We start from the raw sequence: 27,732 nt of genomic DNA on the forward strand, positions 1-27,732 counted from the left end.
AAAATTTTTGAGCTCATATAAACATTCTTGATACAACTTATCTGTTTCAATCATATTACCTTAATTGCCAACATTTTCTTCCTGTGAAAAACAAATTTCTTACTAATACCTTCTGTGAAAGAGCAGTTTTAACTTCTCCTTGAAGTGCTTCTATTTGCTTTTTCTTCTGTTCAGTCAATTGCTTTAGCTCTTTTATGTTTCCTTGAAGTTGTTGCTGTTCTTTTTCTTTTTGTTTTAAAGTATTTTGGGCCTGTAAAACTTGTTCCTTAATTGAACTGAGTTCCAAAGTCAACTGATGAGAAGCCTAAAAGCAAAGAAATCTGTTTGGCATTCCTTTATTCATTCAATATACATTTACTGAGTACCTGCCAGTGCCAGCCATTACTCACCGTAGAAAGTACTGGGTCTGTCAGTCACAGTGATCCGCAATTTAACAAAAGAGAAATAGTCAGCACTCACGCTACCTTCACAATTGGCACCATTCACTGTTACATGACATGCAAATTAATCTTCATTATTTGTTTAATCCTGCCTTCCCTTTCAGTACTTATTTACTTGTTGTCTTTTTCAGACAGAGGATCACTATGAAATTCAGGCTGGCCTTAAACTCATTTTGTAGCCCAGACTCATTTCGAACTTGCAACAATCCTCCTGCTGCAGCCTCCCAAGTGCTGGGATTACAGAATGTATGCCACCACACCCGGCTTACAATTATGTATTTAGAGAGAGTAGAAAATGAACTAGATCAGTATGGCCTTGTATCACACAAAATAGGAATATCAGCATCAAAGTTCATACTGCTGAACTAACTATTCACTTTCTAGAATATTCCCAAATGCTATTAAGTCTGTTGGTCACAGTTAATCAGAAACAACAGCTAAACTCTAAGTATGATAAAAATAAAATGCCTTTTAGAAATCATTTTAGTGTAAGTCTATGACACTAAATTATACTACGTAACAGTTACCCTTACTGAGATGTATTTTACTACTTTGTTTTTACATTCTACTAGGACATGCTTCCATTCATACAAAAGTCACACTGAGGTTCTTTTGGGGCCAAGGAAAACCATTATTTTCTAACTTTCCAGGCAAAGTCATATATTCACTATTTATGTATATTTTATTAATAATCTAGAATTACATTTTAGCATCTGACCATACTAGACTACTTTTTGAAATCTTTTTGGCACTATATCCAGATGTCTCAGCTTATCACAATGCACAAATATTTCTGGGCAAAACAGAAGAAGTTTAACAATAAGCATGATCATATTACAACCAATGGTAAAACCATACCTAATATATGACCACTTCATTTTGTTACAGGCAGCATGCTGAACACTTTATATTAATCCACTTATTTCTCATGATAACTTTACAGTAGATTCTATTATTAGCCCCATTTTGTTGTCGAAGAAATTGGAGTACCAGGAGACTAAGTCATCTATCAAATATGTCCGAGTGGGATAACTAATAAATAGCATTGAAAGGATACAAATTTGGACAATTTTGGTTCATAGTCTGGGCACTAAGCCACTATAACATGGTCATGAACATGGCTGGCAGCTACAGTCCAAATGTTCTGTTTCAATGAACAATTAAAACACACTGACATCAAACATTTGCCAGGACTATACTTGGTTGATTTATCAAGTTAGATTTTCTAGAAAGTTATATGTCTAGACTGCAATATAACAAGTATATCCTCAAATGGTAAGACTTACATATCATATTCATGCATTTTCTCATTTGCTTGTGTGTTTTAGATGGAGAGCAATGGAAATGTCTATTATAAAATCATTATCAAATATATCACTTATATAAATGTCCATCAAATAAATAGCCCTTAAAAGGTCATTTCTATGGAAAGCTTATTTAAATATTTTTCAATTATAATCAGGTTCTTTAACCTAGATCTTCTAATTATAATGCTGTGACTCAATTTTCTGTTATTAAATATATTTTCTTATTTGTAGCTTTTATTTAAAATGGGCTTAAATTATTTTAGTGGTAAGATACAGATAAATATATATATTTATATGTATTATACATACATATGTTATATACAGATTTTTTTCATTCCATTCCAGTTTGGGGAAATAAATCTCTCTTACCTATCAGGATAAAATGTTTTAAAATGTAAAGATCTATTATAGTTTACATATTTATATTACAGAAAAGATAAAACGTTACCTCCTTCTCTTTTTCAAGTGACTTCTTCAGTTCATTCTTTTCTCTTTGTGTGCTTTCTGTTTGCACCTGAATTTGATGCTTTAATTCTTTGCAAGTTTTTTCCTAAAAAAAGGAGAGAAACCATAGTATAGAGAAACTATTTGTAATAACTTAAAAGTTTGTTTATAAACTTAGCGAGATAAACACAAATAAGTTACATAAATAAATTAAAATCACTGATGAGTCAAAATGGGTCAGGATCACCCACTTGGGGTATAATGGCAAATACCTATAATCCCAGTACCCAGGAGCCTGAGGCAGGAGGATCGCCACAAGCTGGAGATCAACCTGGGCTACCTGGTGAGTGCAAGGCCAGCCTGAAATACACAGTAAGTACAAGACCAGCCTTAAGTACACCGTAGGACACTCTAAAAAAACCAAGAACGAACAAATGAATGAATGAATGAATGAATGAATGGATGGAAAAGAAAAGCAAGGCAAGGCACATACAGGACTACGCTATATTTGCTAAGGCTTTCTTTAATCAACTAATAGTCACAATAAAATACAGCTGGATACAGTGCTTGCCCAACATGTGAGAGGCTCTGGGTTCCTTATCCAATAATCAAAAAAGTGTTTTAGAAACGCTTTGGAATACTCTGGAAATCGTATTCTTAGGCCACATAATTATTCACCATTAATAAACTTGTCAAAAAATAGAACTATGAGCTACAAGAAAATGAAAAAAAAAAAACAAGAATGGTGACACACACCTGTAATCCCAGCACTCAGGAGGCTAAGGCAAAAGGGTCACCACAAGTTTGAGGCCAGCCTTAGCTACATAGTGAGTTCACGGCCAGCCTAAAATAAACTGAATAGTGAGATCCGGTCAAAAAAAAAAAAAAAGAGGAGGAGGAGGGCTAGGCATGCATGCCTGTAATCTCAGCACTTGAGAGGCTGAGGCAAGAGGGTCACCATGAGATGGAGACCTCCCTGGGCCACAAGGGGTTCAAGACCAACTTGAACTACATAGAGAGGGCCTGTCTCAAAACAAAAGAAGATCTGAAAAAAAAAATGTTAAAGCAAAATTTCTAAAAGATTTTCATACAGGATGCAAACAGTAAATTCATCCCAAAAAACTCAATTTATTTTAAAGGAAACAATCACTTCTACCTAAGAAAGTAAACAAAGAGGGTGGGAAGGGACCAGAAAGGGAAGCAAAAAGCACTAAAATGTGCTATGCATATGATCAGTTTCCCACTGAGAATGTAATCACTATGGACCACACTAAACTTTACTAGTTTTTAGAAAAATGTAAATATAAACAACTAACCAAATCTAATATAGCAGCTTTTCCTCTCTGATTCTCCTTTTCAAATTCACTTTTGGAGTTTTTCAAAGAATCAGATACTTTTGATAATCTGTCTTTTGCTGTAGCAAGTTCTGTCATTAGTGTTTCTTTTTCCATTTTTACTTCCTTTAGTTCCGTTTGTGCTGTCTGAAGTTTGTTATTCAATTCCTCTTGCTGCATCTTCGCATCTTGACTGAACTTTTCAAGTTCTTGTTTCAGGATAGCATTTTCCTCCTCTTGCTTGGTAAACATTTGCTTAATACTTTCAAGGTTTTCAGATTTTTTCAGTAGATCCAATTTTGTGCTGGATACTCTAAGTATTTAAGAAATAATTTTTAAATGCATAATTTCCTACTCAAAGATGATCTGAAATAATTATGGGTTTTGAAACATTTGTTTTGTTCAGAATAATTTAATTCCATAAAATCACAGCAGAAAAATGTCTTAGAACATCTGATTAAATCACTTAACAGGTATAAAAGGTTTTTTCAAATCAAGTAAGTTAATAATAAAACCAAAACCAACTAAGCCTCCTAACATAATACATTCTTTTCCATGATAACAGATCTCAAAACTATATTGCAGGCTGAATGGCTACAACAGCCATAAAAGGTTTTACATAAATCCAAAATAACTCATTTATTATGTAAGTTTCCAAGTACAAAAAGAACTCTGCTTCTCCCTTGAAAACATAAAACATGTTAGGTATTTGATAAGTCTTAAACATTAAAACATTTAAAGTTAATATAAGAAAAAGTAAGAAAATAAAAAATGCTATATTTCAAAAATAGAGGAAAGGCAAATGATTTGTTTTTGTTCTAAAATATAGCAGATTATATGTGAATTTTTTATCATTTGTCCCTTGATATTGGTTGCATACATCAGAATGAGTAAGCTACAAGAATGAGAAAGATACAACTTTTAAAAAGTTAAAATATTTTTTGTAAAAAATTAAATTATGCATACAGTAAAGATACACATTAAATTATGCATATAGTAAAGATACACATTAAAAATTAACCATTTTAATGTCTAAACCAGATATAAGTGATAATATTTCTAGAATGCACATGATTTACAATCAGTATAAATGTATAACATATAAACTCAACAAAGTTAGAACATTGGGTAAAGACATATGAGTCCACGAAGTTGAGTATTAGAAAATCCTGAGTATCAGATTTTATTTATATCTTGAGATCTTCCAAGTTTTAGAACCACATACATGTTTATGGGACTGTGTTAAAATTTTTTTTAAAACACTGAAACTCAACAGGTTCATGGCACAGTATATCACCCTAATTTTGAAAATCTAAAGAGAAGGTATATTATCATTTTGTCATTTAAATATGGCTAAAAAAATTAAGGGGCTGGGAGTGTTGCTCAATGGTAGAGCACTAGATTCCAGCACAAAACAAAAACAAAATTAAAAAGTTCTAAAACAGCTTGAAAATTTGGACTATATTCATCTCACCAAATTACTTAAATTACCCAAATGATTAAAAAATCTTAAAATTATATGACTCAAAAAAGGTGAAAGAGAAATACACGTTTACAATGTCACTATGAAACATTTATCAAAAATAAGAAGTAACTAAACTTAGAAATAAAGCAACAAACAGAGCCAGAAATTTTAATGTCTTTCACAGAAACTGATACAGCAATCAGAAGAAAAAAGGATCCAAAAGAATACCTGACCAGCCACTATTTAGGACATAGATGTGGCACATGGAAAACAAATCATACACTGGACCTTACAAATGATCTAATTTCAAAAGTATGAATTTTACCAACCATGTTTTCTGACCACAGTAGAATTGAATAAGAAAGCAGTAACATCTAGAAGAGCCTCAAACACTTGAAAAGTAAACAATATACTTTAACATAGTACTTTGATACATGAGTGTGTCAAATAAGAAACCATAAAGAAAATTAGATCATCTTAGCACTTAAGAGGCTGAGGCAAGAAGATTGCTACAAGTTCCAGGCCAGCCTGGGCTATACAGTAAGTCTTAGACAGCCTGAACTGCATAGCCAGACCTTGGGGGTGGGGGGGAGTAGAGAGCATGTATACTAACATTCAGAGTAACAAAATACATCACAAGATGGGTACTGAAGGAAGGGGTTGAGTGCATGAAAATACATGCAAAGACACAAGTGGTCTCTGAGAAAGGGGATTCAGTACCCTGTTAATTGGGCCAAACCCTAAGTTCAGAGGTGAGTTTTAATGAAACTCCAAATATGTTTACATGAAATAAGAGAAGAGATGCAGCCTTCCTTCCTATGCAGTGATCTAGAAATCTAAGAAGACCTCAGGGGAGATACGTTCTCACGAAGAATACAGAAAAAAGATTTTAACGATTTCCTGGCGGAAGAACGTGAGAGTGTTGAATGATTTCTAAACTGCAATTAAAACACAGAATGGAAACAGGCCCGTTGGAAATGGAAAGAACTTGGGTCCACAGGGCCCTTGCGGAGGAAAGCAAAGGGGGATCTCCATGAACTGATGGTTTTGAGTAGGTGATGTAAAGGAACAGATGTGCTCCAAATACCTAGGCATTGGAAACTGCAGTGAGAAGGAATCCCACTTAATGCAAAATACACCTCTATAGCCTCCAATTCAAATTACCAGAACTTAGTTACCAAATATGAGGACAAAACCAATGTTTATCACAACATCTCAGAGTTCATCAGAAGGTACGAAACAGTTTCATCATCATCAGCTCTGAAAGATTTATATCATCTCGCTGAGAGAGGCTTTTCTGAGGCTCTGTTTCCACCGTTACTACTGAAAAGATCAAAAACCATAAGCTGCACCAGGCAAGTCCATCAACTAAGTCAGGGTGGGCTACTTGGAGTACAAAGATAACTCATTCCATGAACACGTTCAAATGGATGGGGTGAAACTGTTCTGGTTCTGGTTCTGATGAATGAAGAGGTCACTGAGTATCTCACAACAGGAATAAAATCAGCCTCAACCTCGGGAAGGACACGCTGAGCTGCAAACTAATTCTTCCTGGGCCCTGAAGTAATGTCACTGCTCAGCATTCTATCACTCAGGATGGACACAGAGCCACACAAACCCACCTCAGAGGGCTGAGGTTTTTCGCAGCAATTAATGTTCCGAACATACTGGAAGCTAATCCCCCTTACTCACAGGGCTCCCCTGGGCCCTGAGTACTCTGGCGCCAATTAGAAAACAGGTATCATTCTTCCAAGATAATTTACTGCTACCTAAAGAAACCCGACATCTAACATTGATGGATGTAAAAGGAGTGAGGAACTGAGGGAAAAACAATAAAAACAGACACGATACAAGGTAGCCACAGGGAAACCTTCACATTAAAAGGCTGTTTTAAAAAAACTAAACCCAAAGTCAACCAAAGGAAAATATATAGGTATATAGAAAAATGAATGAAATAGAAAACTGAACAAAAGTCAACTAATTCTAAAGCTTTTTATAAGTCTTATAAAATTGATAAATCTCTAGATTCATTAAGAAACATGACAAATCACCACTATTAATAAAACAATGGATGCTATTATAGATCCTACAGACATCTGAAGTATAATATTATGCCAATAAATTGGAAGTTTGGATGAAACAGACAAATACATTGCAAGAATACAAATTACCAAGCTGACTCAAGAAAAACTGAAAAATTAAAATACTGTATCCATGCTTAATTTATTTAAAATTAATTCTAGGTAAAGCAACTGAAAGAGAATTTCAGATCCAGCTTGTTTACTGATAAATTTTACTAATCATTTAAGAAGTAAATAATATTCATCACATACAAACTCTCAAAAATAGAAGAGGAGGAAATAATTCCTTTGTATGGCCAGTAATTCTAATAAAACATAACAATGATATTAAAAGAACATTACAAATAAATAGTCTTAATGAATGCTTGAAAAATTCTTAATAAAGTAGAGCTGTCCTTTAATACCCACAGAGAACTGGTTTTGAGACTCTCACAAATATCAAAATCTGCAAATGCTCATCTAAAATGATAAATTTTTTAAAACCTGTGCATATTTTTCTGCACCCTTCAAATAATCTCTAGATTACTTATGCTACCTTATATAATATAAATGTTGTATTTATGCTCTATTATTTAGATAATAATGACAAAGAAAAGGTCAAAATATGTTCAGTATAACCAGCTTTTTTTTTCTGAATATACTGGATCCTCAGTGTGTTGATTCCACAGATGTATAACCCACAGACTGGAGGGGCCACTGTATTACTAAATCAAAAGAGCAACATACAAATAGAATACAACATGGTCAACTGGAATTCATCACATAAAGCAAAGTTGGTTTACTATGAGAACTATCAGTCAATTCACCAAACTAACAGATCAAAGAAAAAATGCATGATCGTATCACCAGATACAGAAAAAAAGAAGCTGATAAAATTCAAGCAAAAAAATTTTTAAAAATTTTTAAAAAATTAGGTGTAGATGGGAACATCACCAGTCTAATACGGTAAATCTAAGGAAAATTTCTATAGCTAACCCCAGACTTCATGAAACACTTATTATTTCCTGGCTAAAACTGTCAACAGTGCAATAATAAAATTTACATTCAAAACTTTACTGGAGGTCCTAGCCAACAATAACAAAGACATAAAAGGCCTAAATAGATCATGCCTCAAATAAATAAATAAATATAAAAATAAAGAAAGCAAAGTGGATACTTCTTCTTCTTGAACATTAATTACCTGACCCAAATTTTATAAAACTAAGTTTTCAGTCTTTACAGTGAAATTAACCCTAGCCACATTAAGATGACTTATTTTTCATTCACATTAATTTCAGAAATTTGTAATGTCAATAAAAGAAGCACTTAACTCATTATGGACAGTAACAAGATTGAAATCTTAAGGAAATTTTAATGCTAGTTCATAATCCCCTTCTTTAATGTTTAAGTGAGAGTTTAGCTTACATTTCTTTCTCGATTTCAAGTTGTTTACTCAATTCTGTGGTCTTAAGCTCTAAATCTGTGCTTAGCTGTCTTTGCTGTTGAAGGTCCTGCAAAGCTTGTTCTTTGCTTGTTTTAACTTCAAGAATTTTGGTTTCTAGTTTCTATGGAAGAAATATAATATAGCAGCCATTTTAATGTTATTGATTATCAACTTACTATTAAATATTAAACACAGATAACTTTTACTTATATTCAAATTGGCATTGATGTAACACAAAAATAATTATAAAAATGTATGTTGTAATAAAAAACTCAATCTAAAACCATCACTGAAAAGATATTATTTATTTTAGAATCTTTCAAAAGGACCTAGCATAGAGTCTGGCATGGTGGTACTTGCCTATTAATCCCAGCACTCGGGAGGCTGAGGCAGGAGGACTCTGGCAAGTTCGAGACCACGTGGGCTATGAAGTCAACTCAAGGCCAGCCTGAACTACAAAGTGAGATCTTGTCTCAAAAAGACCAAAAAAAAAAAAAAAAAAAAAAAAAAAAAAAAAAAAAAAAAAAAGGACCTAGCGTAGAATTTATATGTAATAAACAGGCTTTGCACAGTATAGTCAGTCACCATTTCAATATTAATCCTGAACAGGAGAATAAACTTAAATATTCATTACTAGAGGAAAAATCATTCACCCAAGTTTGAAAAAAAATATGTAACCAGTCACTCATGCATCCACTGAAAATATCTTTATATTCACAATTAACAACACTAAGGTAGTTATAAGATACTTAAAATGGAACTGTCCAGTAATCCTTCTCATTATCCGCTGACTCTAAAAAAGCCAATTAAATTCTTGATTTTGTTTCATAATCTTAACTTAGGTATTACTGTTGCTTTTCAGTGTAGTATACATCTCATACATATCCATGTAGTTATGTATTATTATAAATTTACAAGATCAAACTGCTAAATATGTTTGAAAATCTAAAAGCAGTACATCTTCTTGCACAGTCATAATGACTTTGCACACTTAACTGTTTTATGAATCACCTGGTACATATGGCTTCTATAAAACCAATTTTAAAAATTCTCATGAAAGATTTTTGATGTAATAAATTAATTCTACAATTTTTATATGAAATATATAGAAGACTTTTAAACTAGTAATTATAAAAAGTGAAAGAGCTAGCAGTCATAATAGACACTCAATTCTAAGTAACAATTATTTTTAAGTAAGTCCCCCATCTCAATTGTCATTTCTTTATTAAAGTAGTATTCCACTGTTATCAACCATACGTAATTTGTCTTACTATTATTGTTGGCCCTAACCATAAATCACAAATCAAATTATAAAAGATTCTTTGCTCATGTTATATTGGTATGGATATGTATGTGTACATATTCATGATTCTATGATCCATATACCCAGGCTTCATCTAATTGTGGAACTGACAGTGGCATTAATTAAAAGAAAAAATACTTAGGTCAGATCCTTCTCTGATACTGTCTAGTTTAGATTTAAAATGCTCCCCAAAATTCTCATGTGAGTCGAAGGTGATTGGACCGTGGTGACGTTTGACTCATCAGTAAATTCATCCACTGATGAGCTCATATCTGAACATGCTGTTAGGAGGCAGAGCCTGGTTGGAGGTTGCCACTGTGTCACCAGAAGGATGGGGTCTTGTTCCTGGCGCCTTGCTTCTCTCTCTGCTTCTAGGTTGCAATTAGTTAAGCATCTTTACCTCTGCCAAGCCTCTCTGCCAACATTTCTGCCTTGAAGCCAGCTGACCACGGACTAAAACCATGAGGTAAAAAAGCCTCTCCACTTTTAAGTTGTGAATGATGGGTATTTTGTCTCAGCTAAGAGAAGGTAACTAAACAGGTAGATGCAATCCAGTGGCGGTGAACCTGTAACACACACGCCTCAGAGGGCTGTATCACTGAAAGCTCTAAAAGGTTCGTATCACTGGTCTAATCATTGTATCTCTGTAGTAAAATACCACCACTTGAAATTATAATAAAGTAAGATTCAGTTTACCACTAAAATGTGTTAAATCAGAAGCAAAATCCAAAGAGTATAAATGTATAGTTTTTTAAAGATTATAATATCTCAAATATTATACTAGAAAGAGGGGCATGGAAAAAGGAAAGAACACAAGAAAATTTACAACAGTTAAAAAAATAGTGAATCTCTTATAATTGCCTGATTGGCTGTTCCTGAAAATATTGTGAAATCTGTATGTTTTATAGCTATCATTTCACAAAAGACACCCATTGATGAAGAAGTTAAAAATAAAGATAAATTTCAAAATTCAGATAAAAAGACAAGTAAATTCTTTCAAGTTCTATAAAGCAACTTGATCTTTGTTAGTTAAAAATCTGATTTCAAGCAGATCATTACAAATCCAAATGCTAAGAGTAGAAAATGTCTAAATTCAACTTTTATACAAACCTTAATTTGACCTTCTAACCCTTCAGTTTTTTGTTCTAAAGAAAGGTGTTTCTCTTTATACTCTTTAAGGTGACTTTCCAATTGATTGCAATGTTCCTGCTTCTCTTGTAACTTTGCAGTGACCTGATCCAACTGCATAATGACTTTATTTAACTCCTACAGAAAAAGCACAATTGAAGAAAACTTTATAAAATTTACTATGCTGTAGTTCTCAAATGTTCAGTCAAAGTAAAACTGAAAAATCTGTAATTTCACTTAGCTATGTGGAGTAAGACTGAGTAAGTTCGATGATATGTCAGAGGACCAGAACTGGAGTTTTATACATGTGGTGTAAGATACCAATTTTATGAGTACAACACTTAAATAGCTTTTATTGTTCATCTGCAGTGCTGTGTATCAAACCCAGGGCCAAATGCATGTGAGGCAAGCACTCCACTTAGTGACACCCACAGACCAATTAAACAACTTTTTAGTATTTTTCAAAAGTTATTCTAGGAGTCAAAACACTGACTACTAAATTGCTTAATAATAAAATAACTTTCACACCGTAACTAAATGTTTTAAATGTTCAAAACACTGTTTAAAAACAGTATTTTCAAGACACTGCAGTAATCATACCGTAATATCTGTTCAATTCATTTGGAATATACGATAGCACATAATAAACAAAAATTACTTGCAAACCCATCACCCATGAATAATCATGGTAACATAGTGATAACTTTTCTTAAGGTACTTTCTATATGCTAGTTTCTATTTTTTTTAACTTCTAAAATAAAAATAGTATCTCACTTTATATACTACTTTAACCTTTGTTTTTGTGTATAAAATTTTCAGATTTTTCTAAAATATAACATTTCCATTTTATTAAGGTAGCACATTTTTTAAATAAATGTGCTTTAGATTCTTAGACTAGTATTACATTTTTTCATTAACAGAGATGCAAAGAGAATCTGTACAACTACGATAAGATTAAAAATGAGCTAAAGAAATGAAATAACGCTGAAGTTCTTAAACTATGTTACTAGCCACCTCCCTACTTGCTCCCACCCAAAAGACCCTACTGTCTGAATTTGTAATCAATTCCTAAGGAACGTAGACATTTCCTAATACAGTTTTGAACATGCATAAAAGTTAAATATACCTTATATGAAGTGCTTAGGATTAGAAATATTTCCAATTTCAGATTTTCTCAAATTTTGGAGATCTGCACACACAGGTTGAACACCTGTAATTGCAAACCCAACCTTCTAAAAGCTCTGAGATCTATCTGAATCAGTGGTGGGGAACCTGTGGCAGGAACCTGTGCTGCAGCAGACACAGCATCCTCTCTGTCAGCAGGTGAGCCAAGTCATTCCAGGGCAGAGCATCAGATAATAGTTATTTTTTCTAAACTAAAACCTCAGTATTCAGGTTTAATTGCAGTGTTGGTACTGTGCAATAAATAAGTGGGTTTTGGGTCGCAGTTTGGGCAGTTGGTCTCTAAAAGATTCGCCATCCCTGACCTAGAGAATGCTCAAAAAGTTTTAGAGTCTGGTGCATTTCAGACTTCATAATTATAGATTAATAAGGGACTGTATATTTTTTGCCAGTTCACTTATTTGTTACTTAAAACTGATTTAAATAACAAAAATATTAACACTTTATTAGACATATCCTAGAAAATACTGTACCTTTTTGCTATTTGTTTTACAATTTTATTAATATTTTAACAAATTTTAAACTTTCAGATATTTCTTAATAATAATCTATTATATTTACCGACTCTGATCTCATGCTTAGAAAATACTTTCCAAGTATATTTAGCAATCTTGTACTTTAAAAGCAAATTGTAGAACTACACATATTGTGTGATTCCATGTGCATAAAGAAAATACCACTGTACATGTACATAAACATACATATACTTCTCAACGCTTATAAAAGTTTGGTAGGATAGATACCAAATTTAGTAACAAAAATTCCATTTAAGGAGAAAATTGAGATAAGAATAAAATTTAAATCTTTTTTTAAAAAACTTTTGTTTTGCCTTTTCATTTGAAATGCATCTATTTTAATTTTTTAAAATGGACCAATAGTAAGCATTATTTCTTGATTAAGAAGTAAATTCTAAAAAGTCCTCTACCTGACAAAAAGACTATCTATACACACTTTGATCTTCATCCTGAACTTGAACCTTCTGTTGTATCTTAAGCACTGAGAAAAGTAACTTCCATATACTCCTTCAGTCTCCCACTTTCTCCTACCCCAAAGAAAGGGAGCAATGCTGAGGACTGCATGGAATGCACATTGCTCTTTCTCTGTTTCAAGTGATAAGAAGATCTGGGTCCCGCCCATTTTACCTACTAAAAACAAGAATGCAGATCTCAGTCTTCCCCCAGTACCGTTGCTTGATAGGATAAGGCAATAATTAGGAGTAACTGTTTCACCTCCATATCAAAACCTCATCCAAGGAAGAAATACAATACAATATCAGGAAGCCAGATCTAACCACATCTAAAAAATAGTCGAGAGTTATCAAAAACATAGTTGATATTTTTTCCTCCATCTGTCTAATTCCCACATCTACTGGTCAATTTGTTCAGAACTCAGGGAACAAATTAAGGAGATAAGCAAATGTATCATAAGATTATACAAATTTAGATATCAGTTTTACATTTTTACAATTATTTATATATGAAAGCACGAGGTTATGATATGAAATTGCATCAACTTCTCTACCTGCTGTTTATCTTGTAAAGCATTTTGAGCTGTGTCCAAATGATTCTGAAGATCTGCTCTTTGAGCAGTTTTTGCTGCTTCTGCTGATAACAGTAATTCGGTTTTGGCTTTAATCTGTAACAAAAATTTATAAATTGTTACTTTCTATGTTTAACTGTTGACTTACCCATGCTTAAGTGTGCACTGCTTTTGTCACAAAACTATTTAAAAAATAAATCTGTTGGCTAAAATAAGAAGGAATTAGTATGTTTTATGTACATGTATCTATACAAGGAATATAAATGTTATGTACTGCAAACATGTACTAATAAAAAATACCTCAAGAATGTGTGAAAGAAAAGACCCCAATAATGTTTAGATAAGCAATGTGAAGATGTTTCTATATGACATTGACATTATAGTATCCCTTTGGTCAAGAAAGAAATGCAGTATTTTTTTAACTCTCAACGGCCACTGTATTTTTCAGAAGGGAATATGTGGAGTCTACCAACATTACAATAAGCAATAACTATGCCAAAGAAAGTACTGGCTCAAAAACAATAAAAAATTCTAGATTCTAAGAACTCAAACACTCAGACAAACCAGAACCAGAACTGTTTGAAATGTACTATTCCCTGATAACTTCTGACCTAAGAGATTTTACTTCTGATGCTCATAAAGTCAAAAAATTATTCATTTAAAAATTCAAGGCTTTCAACAATAAGACTTAAATCTAATGAAGAGTTCTACTTTATTACCAAAAGTACTATAATATTTTTCTAAATAACTTATTTTTTCTGATAGGTTTTCACTATGTAGCCCAGACTGGTCTTGAACTATCCATCCTCCTGTCTCAGTCTCCCAAATCCTGGGATTACAGGCATGTGTCACTATGCCTAAATATTTAAATAACTGTTAAAACTCATTTCTAGTAAGTAAAGCAGAAAGAAAAAATATTTAAAATTAAAGCATTTTGAGAAAGGGGTAAAAAAGGGGAAGACAGTCTTTTAGCTAGCTGAAGAAGGGATCAATGGAAATTTAAAATATATACCACATGGGGTAATTTTAAGCAAAAGAAAAAAACAGTATTTCTCAACTACTTATCTCTCACAGAAACAATGGTTGTATCAAGATACATATATCTACACTGAATTAAAACTGAAACCTAAAGAAACCTACATAAAAGAATAGGAAATAAATCTACACTAACCAACAAATATATATTAGAGATTATGAAGAAGTTATTTTTATGAATTCAGCTTCATTTACATATGGCATTTTATCCGAGGAACTAAAAATTGGTATTTTACTATAGATAGTTGCTTATAATCTTTTAGTATAGTGTACTTCATGACATGTTTCCCAAAGTGATATAGTACAGAAACATTTGGAGGGATTACATAATAGCTCTCTGGTTTGCACTATTTTAAAAATTCTTTTGAGGAAGAAAATATGCAGCCACTCATAGCCCATCTTCCACAATCCTTAACAGGCAGTAAAGTTTAGCCTAAGTGCCAATCATTGCAATTGTTGTATTTTATGTACTAAACCCCTTAAAACTACCTAAGAGCACTAGGAGCATTCTCATGATACACAGAAGTATAATTTACCTTGGTGATGTCCTCACCATAGTGACTAGGAAGTATCTTGGAAGCAGGGATCAAAAGTATGTTATAGAAATCAAAACTGGCAAACAGCTTAAAAGTCATTTTATATAATTAAAAGACCATGTAGTGAGAACTGCCTTTGTTTAATATATTTTTTAAAAAGCCAACTTCAATATTCTTTAGCTAAGCACTTCTGGTTGATACTTTTATTAATAATACCATTTAAATAAGTAGGTTTTTAAATCAGAATCCCAATTCTTGAAAGATAAAAAAACCGTACTTTATGAAGCAATACTAATTCATACAGAAATACAGCAGTAATCAGGCATGGTGACACATGTCTGCAATCTCAGCACTCAGGAAGCTGAAGCAATAGGATGTTGAGCTTGAGTCCTGGGCTACACAATAAGACTGTATCACAAAAGGTGCAGGTTTATAAATGAATGTATCACAAGGCAGGCATGGCAGTGCCAGTAAGCCTGAAATCCAGCATTTGGGAGGTTGAGGCAGAGGGCTCAAAAGTTCAAGGCCAGCTGCCAAGCTGAGTACAAAGCAAGAACCTTGTCTCAAAGAAAAAAAAAAAAAAGAGCAATTTTATGAAAGAAGAATTTCAAAAGCTGAAAATATCTTAAAGGACTATGAAACAACAAAGAGTTTTCAAATACTATTACAATACAATAGACTTTTCAAAGACAATTACAAAAGAAGAGATGGTTGTAAATGTATAAAAGAAGCAATGGTAGTAAGAAACATTGCTTAATCTAACTAAACTAGTTCTCAAATTGCAGTGGCACAGAAATCTCTCTAAAAGGATCTTGCAATGCAAAAAGAATCAAAGGTTATTTTAACCCACTCATTCATATCCCCTCCTCCCACTCCTTACCTCAGTCCTTCCCTTTCCTCTCTTAAGCTGGACATGCACATTATCAGGTTTTCACATAAACTATCTGACAAATATTTGTATTTAAAAAGAAAAAAATGAGGGCTGGGCATTTAGCTCAGCGGCATAAGCACCTGCCTTGCAAGCACAAGGTCATGAGTTTGATCCCCAGTCCCAAAAAAAAAAAAAAAAAAAGGAAAAGAAAAAGAAAAAGAAAAAAATGTAGTCTCTCCAAGTTATACTATTAGTTATTTGATTACAATTCTTATTTCCAGTGAGATAATTCTCCTAAAAGCTTATAAATGTTTCTATAAATTTTTATAATACAGAACTTAAAAACTCAATGATGAAAATGAAAAAAGAAATGTCTTTTTTCCCATACCACAACTGATTCATTGAGCAAGACTGCTCCACAGATTTGTGAAAGAATATAATTAAAATACATAATGGTAACACATATCTGTTTTTAATCAAATCTGTGAAGATTTTAGAAATAAAAATTATAAAACTATTTAATGTAGAAATCTAACGGTATAATACAGTATCCAACTAATTTGCACTTCCAAAGCAATAACTAGGACTTAATCAAGACAAAGAAAAGTTGTGCTGGGGATTTAGCTCAGCAGCATAAGTGCCTGCCTTGCAAGCGCGCAGTCGTGAGTTTGATCCCCAGTATCGATTAAAAAATAAATAAATAAATAAATAAGACAAAGAAAAGTTAAATAATCCACTGATTTTAGATGTAGTTTATTTAGAGACAGAGAGAGAAGAGAAAGGGAGAGAAAGAGAAAAAATGCCTGTGAAAAGGACATAGTTCAATAAATTATCTAGACATTTTATCTGACTGTAGTACTAGTTTTTTCTATTAATAAGTAAGGCAAAAAGAAAGAATTCAAAACATTCAATACTCTAAAATCAGTGTTTTACTTATACAAATACATTAAACAGCATTTTAATATATTACCTGAATGTCGAGCTGGGAGACCTTCTCTTTGCTTTCATTCAACTGACTATTTAATTCACTGACGCTGGTTTCAAGGGAAAGGACACGGTCCTGTGCAGCTCTGAGATGCGCCTTCTGCTCTTGGACCTGGTCATGTAAATTCTCTTGGGCTTGTTTATGACTTTCTGACTGATTCTTCAGCTTCTCTGTTAACTGAGTTACCTATTATAGAAGTATGACTTTATGTTCACAAATGGTATAACAAAATTAAGAAACCCAAACTTAAGCCCATTAGAATAGAAAACTGTTTTATGATGGTGATTTCAATTTTTTTCCAAGTACAAATTGTTCCAATCTTCCCAAGAGTAAACACAGCATCTCAAATCACAAGATATAACATCTAATTTAAAGACTCTCATTTTAACATGATCAGTATTCAACTATAATTTACATTCTATAAAACTCATCAAATTTAAGTATACAGTGAGATCTGATAAGGGTGCACACTCATCACCACAATCAAAACAGAGAATATTTTCATCACTTCAGAATATTCCCGCACACCCCTTAGCAGTCAGTCCACCTCCCATCTTTCCCCCACGTAATCACTGATTTGACTGAAGAACCACAGCTACTTATATATCCTGGATACTTCTAAATGACCAAATAGATATCATTACAATATTTTCTCCTGGTCTGTGTCTCTGCTTTTGTCTTCATAATAGTGTCTTCTTTGTGTGTGGTGGTTTTGTTTAGTTGATGATAGTGGGGATTGAAATCAGGGCCTTGCTCACGCCAGTCAAGAGTTCCTCTACTACCACTGTGCTACGTCCCCAGGCTCTCTAAATTTAGCAACGAAGTCTCAGTAAGTTGCCCAGGCAGGGCTCAAACTTGCAATCCTCCTGCTTCAATCTAGCTGGAATTACAGTGTGCATCACCACCCCAGCTCATCTTGGTAACTTTTGAAGAGCGTGTATTCTTTTAACTCCGGTGAGATCTAATCAGATCTTCCTTTGATATACCTCACTAGTATTTTCAACTTTTTAACTCTTTAATTCTATGGATTTATACTTCTAAGCAAATATAAAACATTTTAGCCACCATTTCTATAAACGTTCCTCCCCTTCTTCCTATGACATTATGATAGCCTACACGATATTGTTCCATGGGTCACTAGAACACTCTTCTTTCCTAACCACCTCCCACAAAACTTCTCTCTCTGCTTCACATTAGACAGTTTTACCCACTTTCTCTTCATATTCATTGACGTTTTTCCCACTTAAATAAACTTTTTTAGTTCAGGTGTTTTAAGACTTTTATTTCTAGAAGTTCCATTTGTTTTTTTTTAATCACTGCTACTTCCATCTCTGTTGTTACACTGTATCTTTTACCCTCTCACAGGTATATATCAAGGGATTTGTTAAAGTATTTGATGATTCCATCATCTTTCATTTTAGGGTCTGTTTTCATTGGATGATTTTTATCTTGATTATGATGCACATTTTTCTACTTCTTCAGAAAAGTAGTAGTCTTTTGTTATTTACCATGACCAGCCTGAAATTCACTGTCTTCTTCCAAAGAATGCTGAGTTCTACACCAGTAGGTAGTTAATGTACTGTATTGTGGCTCACCTGGGTCCTTTCAATGCTTGTTTTCCTATTCCGATAAGCCAGATGTGTGACAGCTTTAACACGGGGGCTAGGTTAGTCTTAGTGACTTCTAAGGTGTGACAAGTCTAGAATTTCTACTGAATTCCCCAAGTGTTCAAATACGCTTTTCTCTAGTTGGCTGGCAGGTGAGTATCTCATAGGCATATGTGAGCTCTGGTAATTCTTCAGCCTGCAGCTCATTACTGTTCATTGCCTGCAGAATCTCATCTTAAAAGTGCAAAGCGTTTTAACAAAGCCTCCCATGGAACCCCATGAAGATGCACAGCACTTTTTCTCTCCAGTGACTCTTTTGTCAAGTGTCCGGCCCTAAAAACTTGAATTACCTTAATCTTAATCTTCAGTATCTCAGTTTAATTAATCTCTCACTCCTCAGTTCAATGAGATTACTGCTCTTTTGAATTCCCCCAACCTATACCACAGTCCGAAAGAATGTCTCTAGGTCAAAAATTTGAGCAGTCCAAAGTTTCACCTCCCTGGTTTCTCTTCTCTTCAGAATCATATTCTGCCTTGCCTGTTGTCCAATGGCTGACAACAGTAATTTTATGTATTTTTTCAAACTTTTCCAGGTTTTTACAGCAGGAGGGCTAAATAAGCACCAGTTACTCCACCATAATCAAAACCAAGAAGTATACGGATTTATTTTAATTTATTCTACTTAAAACATGAGTCACATTTGTATCATACATAATGTCAAGTTGTAGCTGACCAAAAGGCTACCTAAGACATTCCAAAAGAATTCCAAAACTAAATTGGACGTGTAGGGGAAAATACATTATTAACTCCCAAAAATGTGATCTAACCTACTGATACTTTGTTCTAAATTTGTGCTTAGATAACAATGATTATCTTACTTTTCCAAAAAGCAACTGCAAACTATTATTTTTAGTTTCAAAATACATTAATCTAAATTTTGTTTCTCTTAAACTACATCACTTGATTAGTACCTTTGCTTATTAATATATATAGCTTTTCACTTCTTTTTTATAACATAACAAAACACCATCAGGCAAGTACATCTCTATTTTTCCAATGAGCCAGGCAAGGTGAGCTGATTTACACATAGCCCATAGGTAATAAGTTACTTCCTGGGATATGAACTGAGAGTTTTATCTGTCAAACCATGTTAACTAAGCTTCACTATAGGATGGACCGAACCTCTAAGGTATATGAGACAGTATCTGTCAAAAATATATAGCATTCAAAACAGAAGAAAAAGAGTCAGGATGATGAATGCTTTAAATAAAGCATTTAATAAGATTCAGAAAGATAAAAGTAAATTTTAGAAACATAATACACTTGACAAGCTTACTTGCTCCTGTAGTGTATGATTTTTTTCTTGCAGTTGGTTAAGAACTGCAGTCTCTCCTTCACCAGCTTGGATTTTGGCGTAGAGATCCTCTCTTTCCTTTTCTAATAATGAAATGTTTTCTTTACTCTTCTGTAATAAGGCTTCAAGGTTCTGTATCTTTTGGTCCTTATCACCAATTTGACGTAGGACTTGTTCCAAATCATTCTGTAAAGAATTGAAAACTCCTATTTTAAGGACAGAGAACTTTAAGAAGTTATTCTTCAAACACAAAATGAGTGATAATGAATTTCATCATTCAACCTTTTAGTCATATTTTTAAAACTAATTGTTACATTTTAACATGCCAAATTTAATTGGAAATACATATTTGATGATATAAATCTGTATTAGTGATAAGAATTTAACAACAATGAAAACTTGTAATTGATAGCTTTCTTCTCCTAAAACTCTGTCCTCACCTCCTACTGCTCTTCTACTCATCTCAGACACACGGGCCTCCCTCTCTCTCCATCACAGCAGGCACGCTCGCTAAGAACCTTCTGCCTAGACACCTGCCTCCTGCCCCGTGCTTCACTCCTGCCTCCTCAGTCTGCCCGAATGTCACCTTCTCAGGCCTTTCAAAACCACAGCCTTCCCCAATATTTCACCTCCTGGTTGTTTTTTTCTTTCATTTATCTCACACACTAAATAATGTACTATTTCTTCACATTCATCCACCTTCCTCCGCTTCCTGTTAGAATGTGTGCTGTACAAAGGTAAGAACTTTCATCTCTTGTATTCACTGATGTCAGATAACTGACACACATTCTAAAATATTCACTGAATAAAAAATGATTCATGTGTATACTTTTGTGTGAAAAATGATTAACACTGTAACACATATACTTTTGCAGATTCATTTTAATCCTTTACAAGGACTCCTTTATCAATAAATTAAGACCCCTTCTTTTACTTTACCAAAGACCTTAAGGTTACTTAGAGCACAATGCAATAGCTCGTATTCAGAACAAGACCCACTTTCACCAGCTATCAGATTTCATATACTTTGCTTCTCCCTCAGTCTTTTAAAGAAAATGTCTGCCCAGAACAAGGCCCTGGATAGCCCATACCACCTTGCTGAGACAACCAGCAGCTGCCTTGTACCCTCAATGATTTGTGCCAGTATTGAAATAATCACAGTCACTCTCAAAAATGCTTCTTATCCCTCTAAGCATCAGTCACGACATGATGAAAAGCAACCAAGCTCCCTCTCGGCTTCTTTTCTTGCCACCAATAGCCCTCTCTCTGCACTTAACTATTCTTCTGGAATTACAATTCTAGGCAGACAATTTTCCCCCCCTGGAGGAGTTACTCAGTTTCCAAGCCTTAATTAAAGTTTGGTTTTCCCTTTACAGAATCTAATTTCACTCTCTCTATTCAGGAAGCCTTATTCCACTGGGCAAACAGGAGACGGGCCTTTTCCTGGATTTCCCTGCCACCACTCTCGCCCTCAGGTAATGTTGGGAATGCTGTTCTTACTTATCCTGCCTTCTGTCTTCACTAATATCATCTACATGTCCCTACCTCACTCACTGAACACTTGAGGCCTGCTTTAGTTCTCAGTCCTAATTTCTACCAATTTCCTGGGAAATACAAAATACACAGAGAATTAGGAGCACAGCCTCAAAATATGTATCATCTTATTTCCCGGACTTTACTCCATTCCATATTTCAGTAACTCACATGTAAGATCTCACAATAACCTGAAATAGTTTCAGCTAAAAATTTTTCAATTATCTTACGCTGTGACCAAATTTCCTGAGTAGCCTCTAATTTTATGATCTCATCTTGGTATCAGAGACCTCAATTTCCTTCAGCTTATTCACTATACTCGACTTTTCTTCTTTAACCACATACATGGATATGATCTAACTTTAAATATTTTTCCAATCACATTTCCCATTTCCTTTCACCTCAGAATTTCCACGACAACCACCCCTGAAAGCACAATTCTAGATCAATGTTTCCTTCTGTCGTTTCTATTCCTATAGCTGTAGGTACTGTTAGAATAAAAGCAAAAGCTTCATAACTTCGTGCCATTATGTATTTCTGATTCCAGTCTCCATTCCATACACAGTCATTTTTCTCCACTCACTCACTCAAATGATAGCCTCACCTTCAGACATTATCCTTAACATCTACTTCAAAGCTTCAATATGCTCTCCAAGTTCTCGATCTTTGCTTGCCTGATATTTAGCTATTACTATCTCCAACTTGATCCTGAAGCATAAAACTTTCAGAAACGATTCATTCTGATTTTCCATTCTCTTACCTATAGAATCATATCTATGTGTCTCCATATTTATGTCTTTTGCTCTAGTCTGAGCGAAGTTTAGGCAGAGTATAACCCACCACATGAGTGACAGCATAGCTTCTTGTTACCAATTTACATCAGTCACTTCTCATCCAGTATGAGACTAACCGCCTCTTTACCAGCCTCTTTGTCTTAGGCTACAAACACATTTAGACCTCTTTTTCTAAAAACTACTCCTGTCAGTTTCTGCCTAGTGTTTATACACTCACGTTTAAATTTCAAAAGTAATTTACACTTATATTCCTAACTCTCTCATTTCTCATTTTCTCATCAGTAAAAAATCAGATTTTCATATACATCTCTCTCCCTCACACACATTCTCATATGTCTTGCTTTATGTTGAACAGAGTTACTAATTTCTTTTAATCTAATGAATAGGTTGCATCACCCTCACCACCCACATGAAATTAACCCCTTATGTACTTTAAGTCTAGCAAAACCTAACAGTTGAATTCACACTAGCTTCACTATCCTTGTCCTTGCAACTTGCACCTGGTATACACTTCTGTCACCCATCTTTGCACTCCCAACTCTCTAGTCAGGGGCTCAATCTATCACTTCCGAGAGATTTCCACTTTTCCAGACTACCCAGGTTAAGTACCACCTGTGTCACCATGATAATTTCATGTGCATATACCCATTGAAACTATTCTCACTGTAAATCTCTTTTAATTAGTTAAAGAGGGTTGGGAATATAGCTCAATGCAAAGGCCTCCAACACCACACACATAAAATTAAACATAATTAAGTGAGGAATAAGAAAGTAAGCATGTTCAAATGAGTCCCTTGCTCTCCCCTTAGCTGGAGAGACAACCTGTACGGGAAGGTGAAACCATACCATTTCCATCTTTGTCTGCAGATCAATCGATTTTAACTTGGGAGTCCAGGGTAAGAAAGCCTATCTGCTTGGTGACCTACACCAAGTCCTCATGCTTGTTTCACTACCCCACTTCTTTCCTACCATTTACAGTAAAGTCCCACTTGCCTACATTTTGTCAAACACCTTCTCATTCTCTTTGAACCCTCTCCAGACAGGCTGTCATCCCACTTCTCTATTCAAATTGCTCCTACTAGTGTCATCAAGACCTCTACGCTGCCAAGTCCAACAGGACTCTCTCTGTTCATCTTGCCGGGCCTCCATACTTCTGATTGTCATGGCCCGAATCATTGGAGTCACTCTTGATCTATCTCTACATCCATCTATCCACACACCAGCCAGCTTTCCCTTTAAAATAGACTAGAATCTGTCCACTTCTCAGTACCTGCACTGTTTTCACTTCAGTCCACAATAGTCTTTATCTGGATTAAAGCAGTAATCTGTTCATGTGTCTGCTGCAACTCAGGTACCAATATGGTCTAGTCCCAACAGAGCAGCTTGGAGGAATGCTGCGCAACTGCAAGTCAGATCATACAACTGCTTTGCTCAGAGCCTTGTGTGGCCTCTCATCTTACTCAAAAAAGGAAGTACAGTAAATCCCTAAGCTTACCTATGAAGTTCTACACGTTCTGACCCTCTGTGATCTTTCTGACTGTGTCCTTTTTAATTCTTATCATTTGCACTGAGGTAAGCACCAACTTCCTGTTATTTCTCTCCCTTGCTCCACCCTCAGGACCCTTAATGTCCTATTTATGCCTCGATTTATCCTCTCCCTTCCTTCAAGGCTTTCGTCTTCCCAGAAAGGCCTCCCCTGGCCATTCTACCTACCACCGCTGTTCAAGCTGCAGCCCCTCCCTCCCTTCCCACCCCCATCTCTACAGTGCACGTCCCCATACAGCACATCTGTATTTTACCTGTTTACCTTGGTGATCGTTTTCCTCCCTCATTATGCTCCAAGATAGCAGACCCCCACAGTCTGTTCTGTTTGCTGCTATAGTTACAAAATCATTTCTTTGGATTAAACGTAAATACTTTCTGACTGAATAGAACACATACATAAACCCAGTATTTTTATTTCTATAGGTCTGATTATCATGCTACACTGCATGCCACACTTCAAACTCAAAAAAAGAACAATCCCTAATTGCTGGATTCCTAGCCATTTTCCGCAGACCCAGAGTTATCTTCTTATACACGTGGGGGCTGCCATTCCCGAAGGACAGGCACCCTGCCGCCTCCTCTCAGTGCTGAGCAGTGTCTGGTACTCAGTGAGCTGACCAAAGAACACAGGGATACATGAATATCAAAGTCAAGTTCACTTGAAACATCTGCATAGCCTGCCCTCACCAAAACAAAAAACTTCTTTAACTCTTCTAAAATATACTGTAGAGCCTGTATAAATTTAACTGAATCAATTATATTTTCACACCTAATACTTCAATGTTCAGATGATAGTTAAAAAAAAAAGACATGGCCAAAAAATACTAAATTTTACTGTAGGATATAAAAAATGTACTTTTTAAAACTAGGCTAACTAAACCAGGAAATTTTATTTAAATACTTTTAAAGTAAGGTATTTGATAAGTAACAAGTAATTACTTATCAACAATTCAAATAAAATTTTAACTAGATATTTTAATAAATATATTAACATAAATTTTTTAAGGACATTTAATAGTTAAATATTTTATATAAGTTGGGAAGGTTGTTGGTTGGGTTTGGTTGGGTTTAGTTTTGAGACAGGGTCTTGCTAGACAGTTTAGGCTATTTTAGAACTCAATATGTAGCGCAGGCTGACCTAAACCTGTGGTAATCCTCCTGCTTCAGCCTCCCGAGTGCTGGGATTACACGTGTGTGTCACCATGCCTAGCTTACAAATTTTGCTTAAAATTAACAAATTTTCATAACAAGTGATATATAACTTGTCACCATATTAAAAGAATTTTCTTCTTATCTGACACTGAAAACTATCAAAATTCTTTATAGTCTGTTACTTTATTACCTATTTCGTTTTACCACATTAGAATAATCCTTTGATTTTATTTTTGTTAACAAGGTTAATTATTCAAGCATTTACCTGAGCTTCTCGTAGTTTTGCTGTAGTGCTTTGTTGAAGAGCTTGTTGTTCTTGATGCTGTTGTTTTGTTTTATCTAACTGATGTTGCAACTCTGTGGAATTTGTTACTTTTTCCTTCAACTTAAAAAGAAAAAGTAGCACCTCATTACTTGTAGAATGTTAACCTCATAATGAATAAACTATCCTCTAACAAATACAATCCTGAAAAGAATGCAAATCTTTTTCCTGGTTGGCATTTAGATCATTATTATTTTTTATATTAATATGACCGAACAATTAACTACATACAATTTATTTGTAATGATCATCTACAATTAGTTCTAAAAGAAAATCTATTGCTGAAGCTTCAGACTTGAACCCTGAATATTTGTTCAATTCAAATAAAAGACATAATTTAATAAGTTTTATTTTAAGTGTATAATATAAACCACTTCAAGCATCAACAATTTTATTAGGACAGCATTCTATCAACCACGTGCTTAACTTTTAAAGATGAAAATCTTTAGCTCCAAATTCTAAGTTACAGTACAGCTCCTCATCACTCATAATCCTCACCAACTAGCCCCTGCTCACTGCTCCTCAGTAAGCTGCCCTTCCGAGCTAAGAAGACTCTAGCAGCCTTTCAGATGCAACTCTGGCATTTTTCCTGACACTAACAAAAATACTCCCCTTTTTGCATTTTTCTTGAGAACTTTACTTAATACAATCACAATGAAATGCAGTAACTTAATGTAGTTTGTAAGTAGGATGTTTTAAGGAAGAGAAATAAATACAATTTAAAGTGCAAAAAGTCTAATTAATGTTCTTGACATTAAGGTTATGAATCATAACCATATTTAAAATGTCTGGAGCCTGTTAATAAATCTGCTAAAATCAGTCCATCTAAATGCCACCTTACCTGTTCCTCCAAACGAGAAAGTTTGAGTTGTAAGTCAGCTACTTGTTGTTCTTTATCCATCAGCTTTTCACTTGAAAGCTGTCTCTGCTCCTTCAGTCGACCATGAGCTTCTCCTAGCTGGCGTTCAGTCTCCAAAAGTTTGCTATGTAACTGAAAAAATAAAGTATGCACATTTATGTACACGTGTGTAAACACACTACTACTACCTACTGTGCCAAAAAATACTTTATTTTTCAGCACTATAAGTGCGCTATCTAAAGGGGGTGGATGGAGTGAGAAAAAAAGAGAAATCAAGATGTATCATGTGCAAGTACAAATTCCCTCTGATGCATGTGGTCATTATGTATAACTAAATTTTAACAATAAACTTTTAAAAATGTGTATACTATCTTAATGTTCATGATACTTTGGGTAAATCTAGGATCTTACATAATTTAAACAGCAGTTGAATTTTAAGTTACAATCATATGCTTGATTCAGCAGCCTATATAATAACATAATTAATCACATAAAATTATAACTAAGCATGATAGATTTTATTTTTGTTTCATTGATTTTAAAAAAGCAAAGGGGACCAGGATCTTGTTTGTGAATAGTGTTGGACGCATCTGAGGAACTTAGCAGAACTTAAAACTTAAGATATTCAAGATACATTCAGACCTATTTCACAGTATTTTTTAAAGAGTTAAAAAGAAAAAGTTTTCAGTTTTTCATAGGTAAAAAAGCACTATAATTTACTTCTTACATTTGGTTATTATACAGATTTCAAATATTCAAATGGCATGTAACTTCTAAATAAAAGAGAAAACAGCATAATTTTCAAAAATACATGTTAGCCAATACTTATTAACTAACTTCAGAGATACTCAGGGGCCGGGAACAGCGCAGTGGCAGAACACCTGCCTGTCACACACAAGGCCCTGGGACAATTCCCAGCACCATCCCTCCAACAAATGCCCTCCAGGTAAAAGTAAAGGAGAAACACATCATGCAGCTAAGAGCCATCATTTTCTCACAGTACTTTCTCTGATATCACCAGAAATAACAGCTTTTTTTTCCCCTACAAGTCTTTATTAAAAAAAAATCACTCTGTACTCATCTCAGAATGCCTGCACCAATGCTAGGAGTGAAGGATAAAAGACTGGCAAGGAGCTGAGGACCCAGGACATTTGGTCTTGTAACATGAAAGCAGGAAACTGCGTCAGTAAAATTATGTTACACATCATTAACAAATATTTCATACAACTGCTTGCAGTCAGTGATTCAAGTTAAATCTGAACACATTAAAAGTCTTTGTGCTGTATTTTTCTGTACTCTGTACATTTTATAAATATAAGTATATACTTATATGTTTGTACACAAATTTTTCAATAAAAACTGACAATTGGCAAGAAAGGACAAAGTTCTGTAAGAAAACTGAACACTCATTATTTCCTTGCACAGTAAAACAATCTGTGACTATCGGAATATGCACCATTCCTAATAACTAAAACATCCTTGCCACTTATCAT

The 27,732-nt window shown here is 34.3% G+C and overlaps 1 protein-coding gene across 4 annotated transcripts in view; it reads right to left on the reverse strand.

The window, feature by feature from the left end:
• Eea1 (early endosome antigen 1) overlaps positions 1–27,732 on the reverse strand; it is a 131,242-nt gene that overhangs the window by 23,443 nt on the left and 80,067 nt on the right. For all 4 annotated transcript variants that reach the window (XM_063255293.1, XM_063255291.1, XM_063255292.1 and 1 more), the window contains 10 exons: positions 26,222–26,371; positions 25,324–25,443; positions 20,017–20,220; positions 17,059–17,259; positions 13,629–13,742; positions 10,908–11,063; positions 8,476–8,615; positions 3,508–3,838; positions 2,196–2,297; positions 110–304 (listed from right to left, as the gene is read on the reverse strand). In XM_063255293.1, coding sequence (XP_063111363.1) covers positions 110–304; positions 2,196–2,297; positions 3,508–3,838; positions 8,476–8,615; positions 10,908–11,063; positions 13,629–13,742; positions 17,059–17,259; positions 20,017–20,220; positions 25,324–25,443; positions 26,222–26,371 — 1,713 coding nt within the window. The remainder of the gene's footprint in view (positions 1–109; positions 305–2,195; positions 2,298–3,507; positions 3,839–8,475; positions 8,616–10,907; positions 11,064–13,628; positions 13,743–17,058; positions 17,260–20,016; positions 20,221–25,323; positions 25,444–26,221; positions 26,372–27,732) is intronic.

The sequence above is a fragment of the Cavia porcellus genome, unplaced genomic scaffold (genome assembly GCF_034190915.1).
Source record: "Cavia porcellus strain 051 isolate PalLab524CR breed Dunkin Hartley unplaced genomic scaffold, mCavPor4.1 scaffold_8, whole genome shotgun sequence".
Taxonomy (NCBI): Eukaryota; Metazoa; Chordata; class Mammalia; order Rodentia; family Caviidae; genus Cavia; species Cavia porcellus.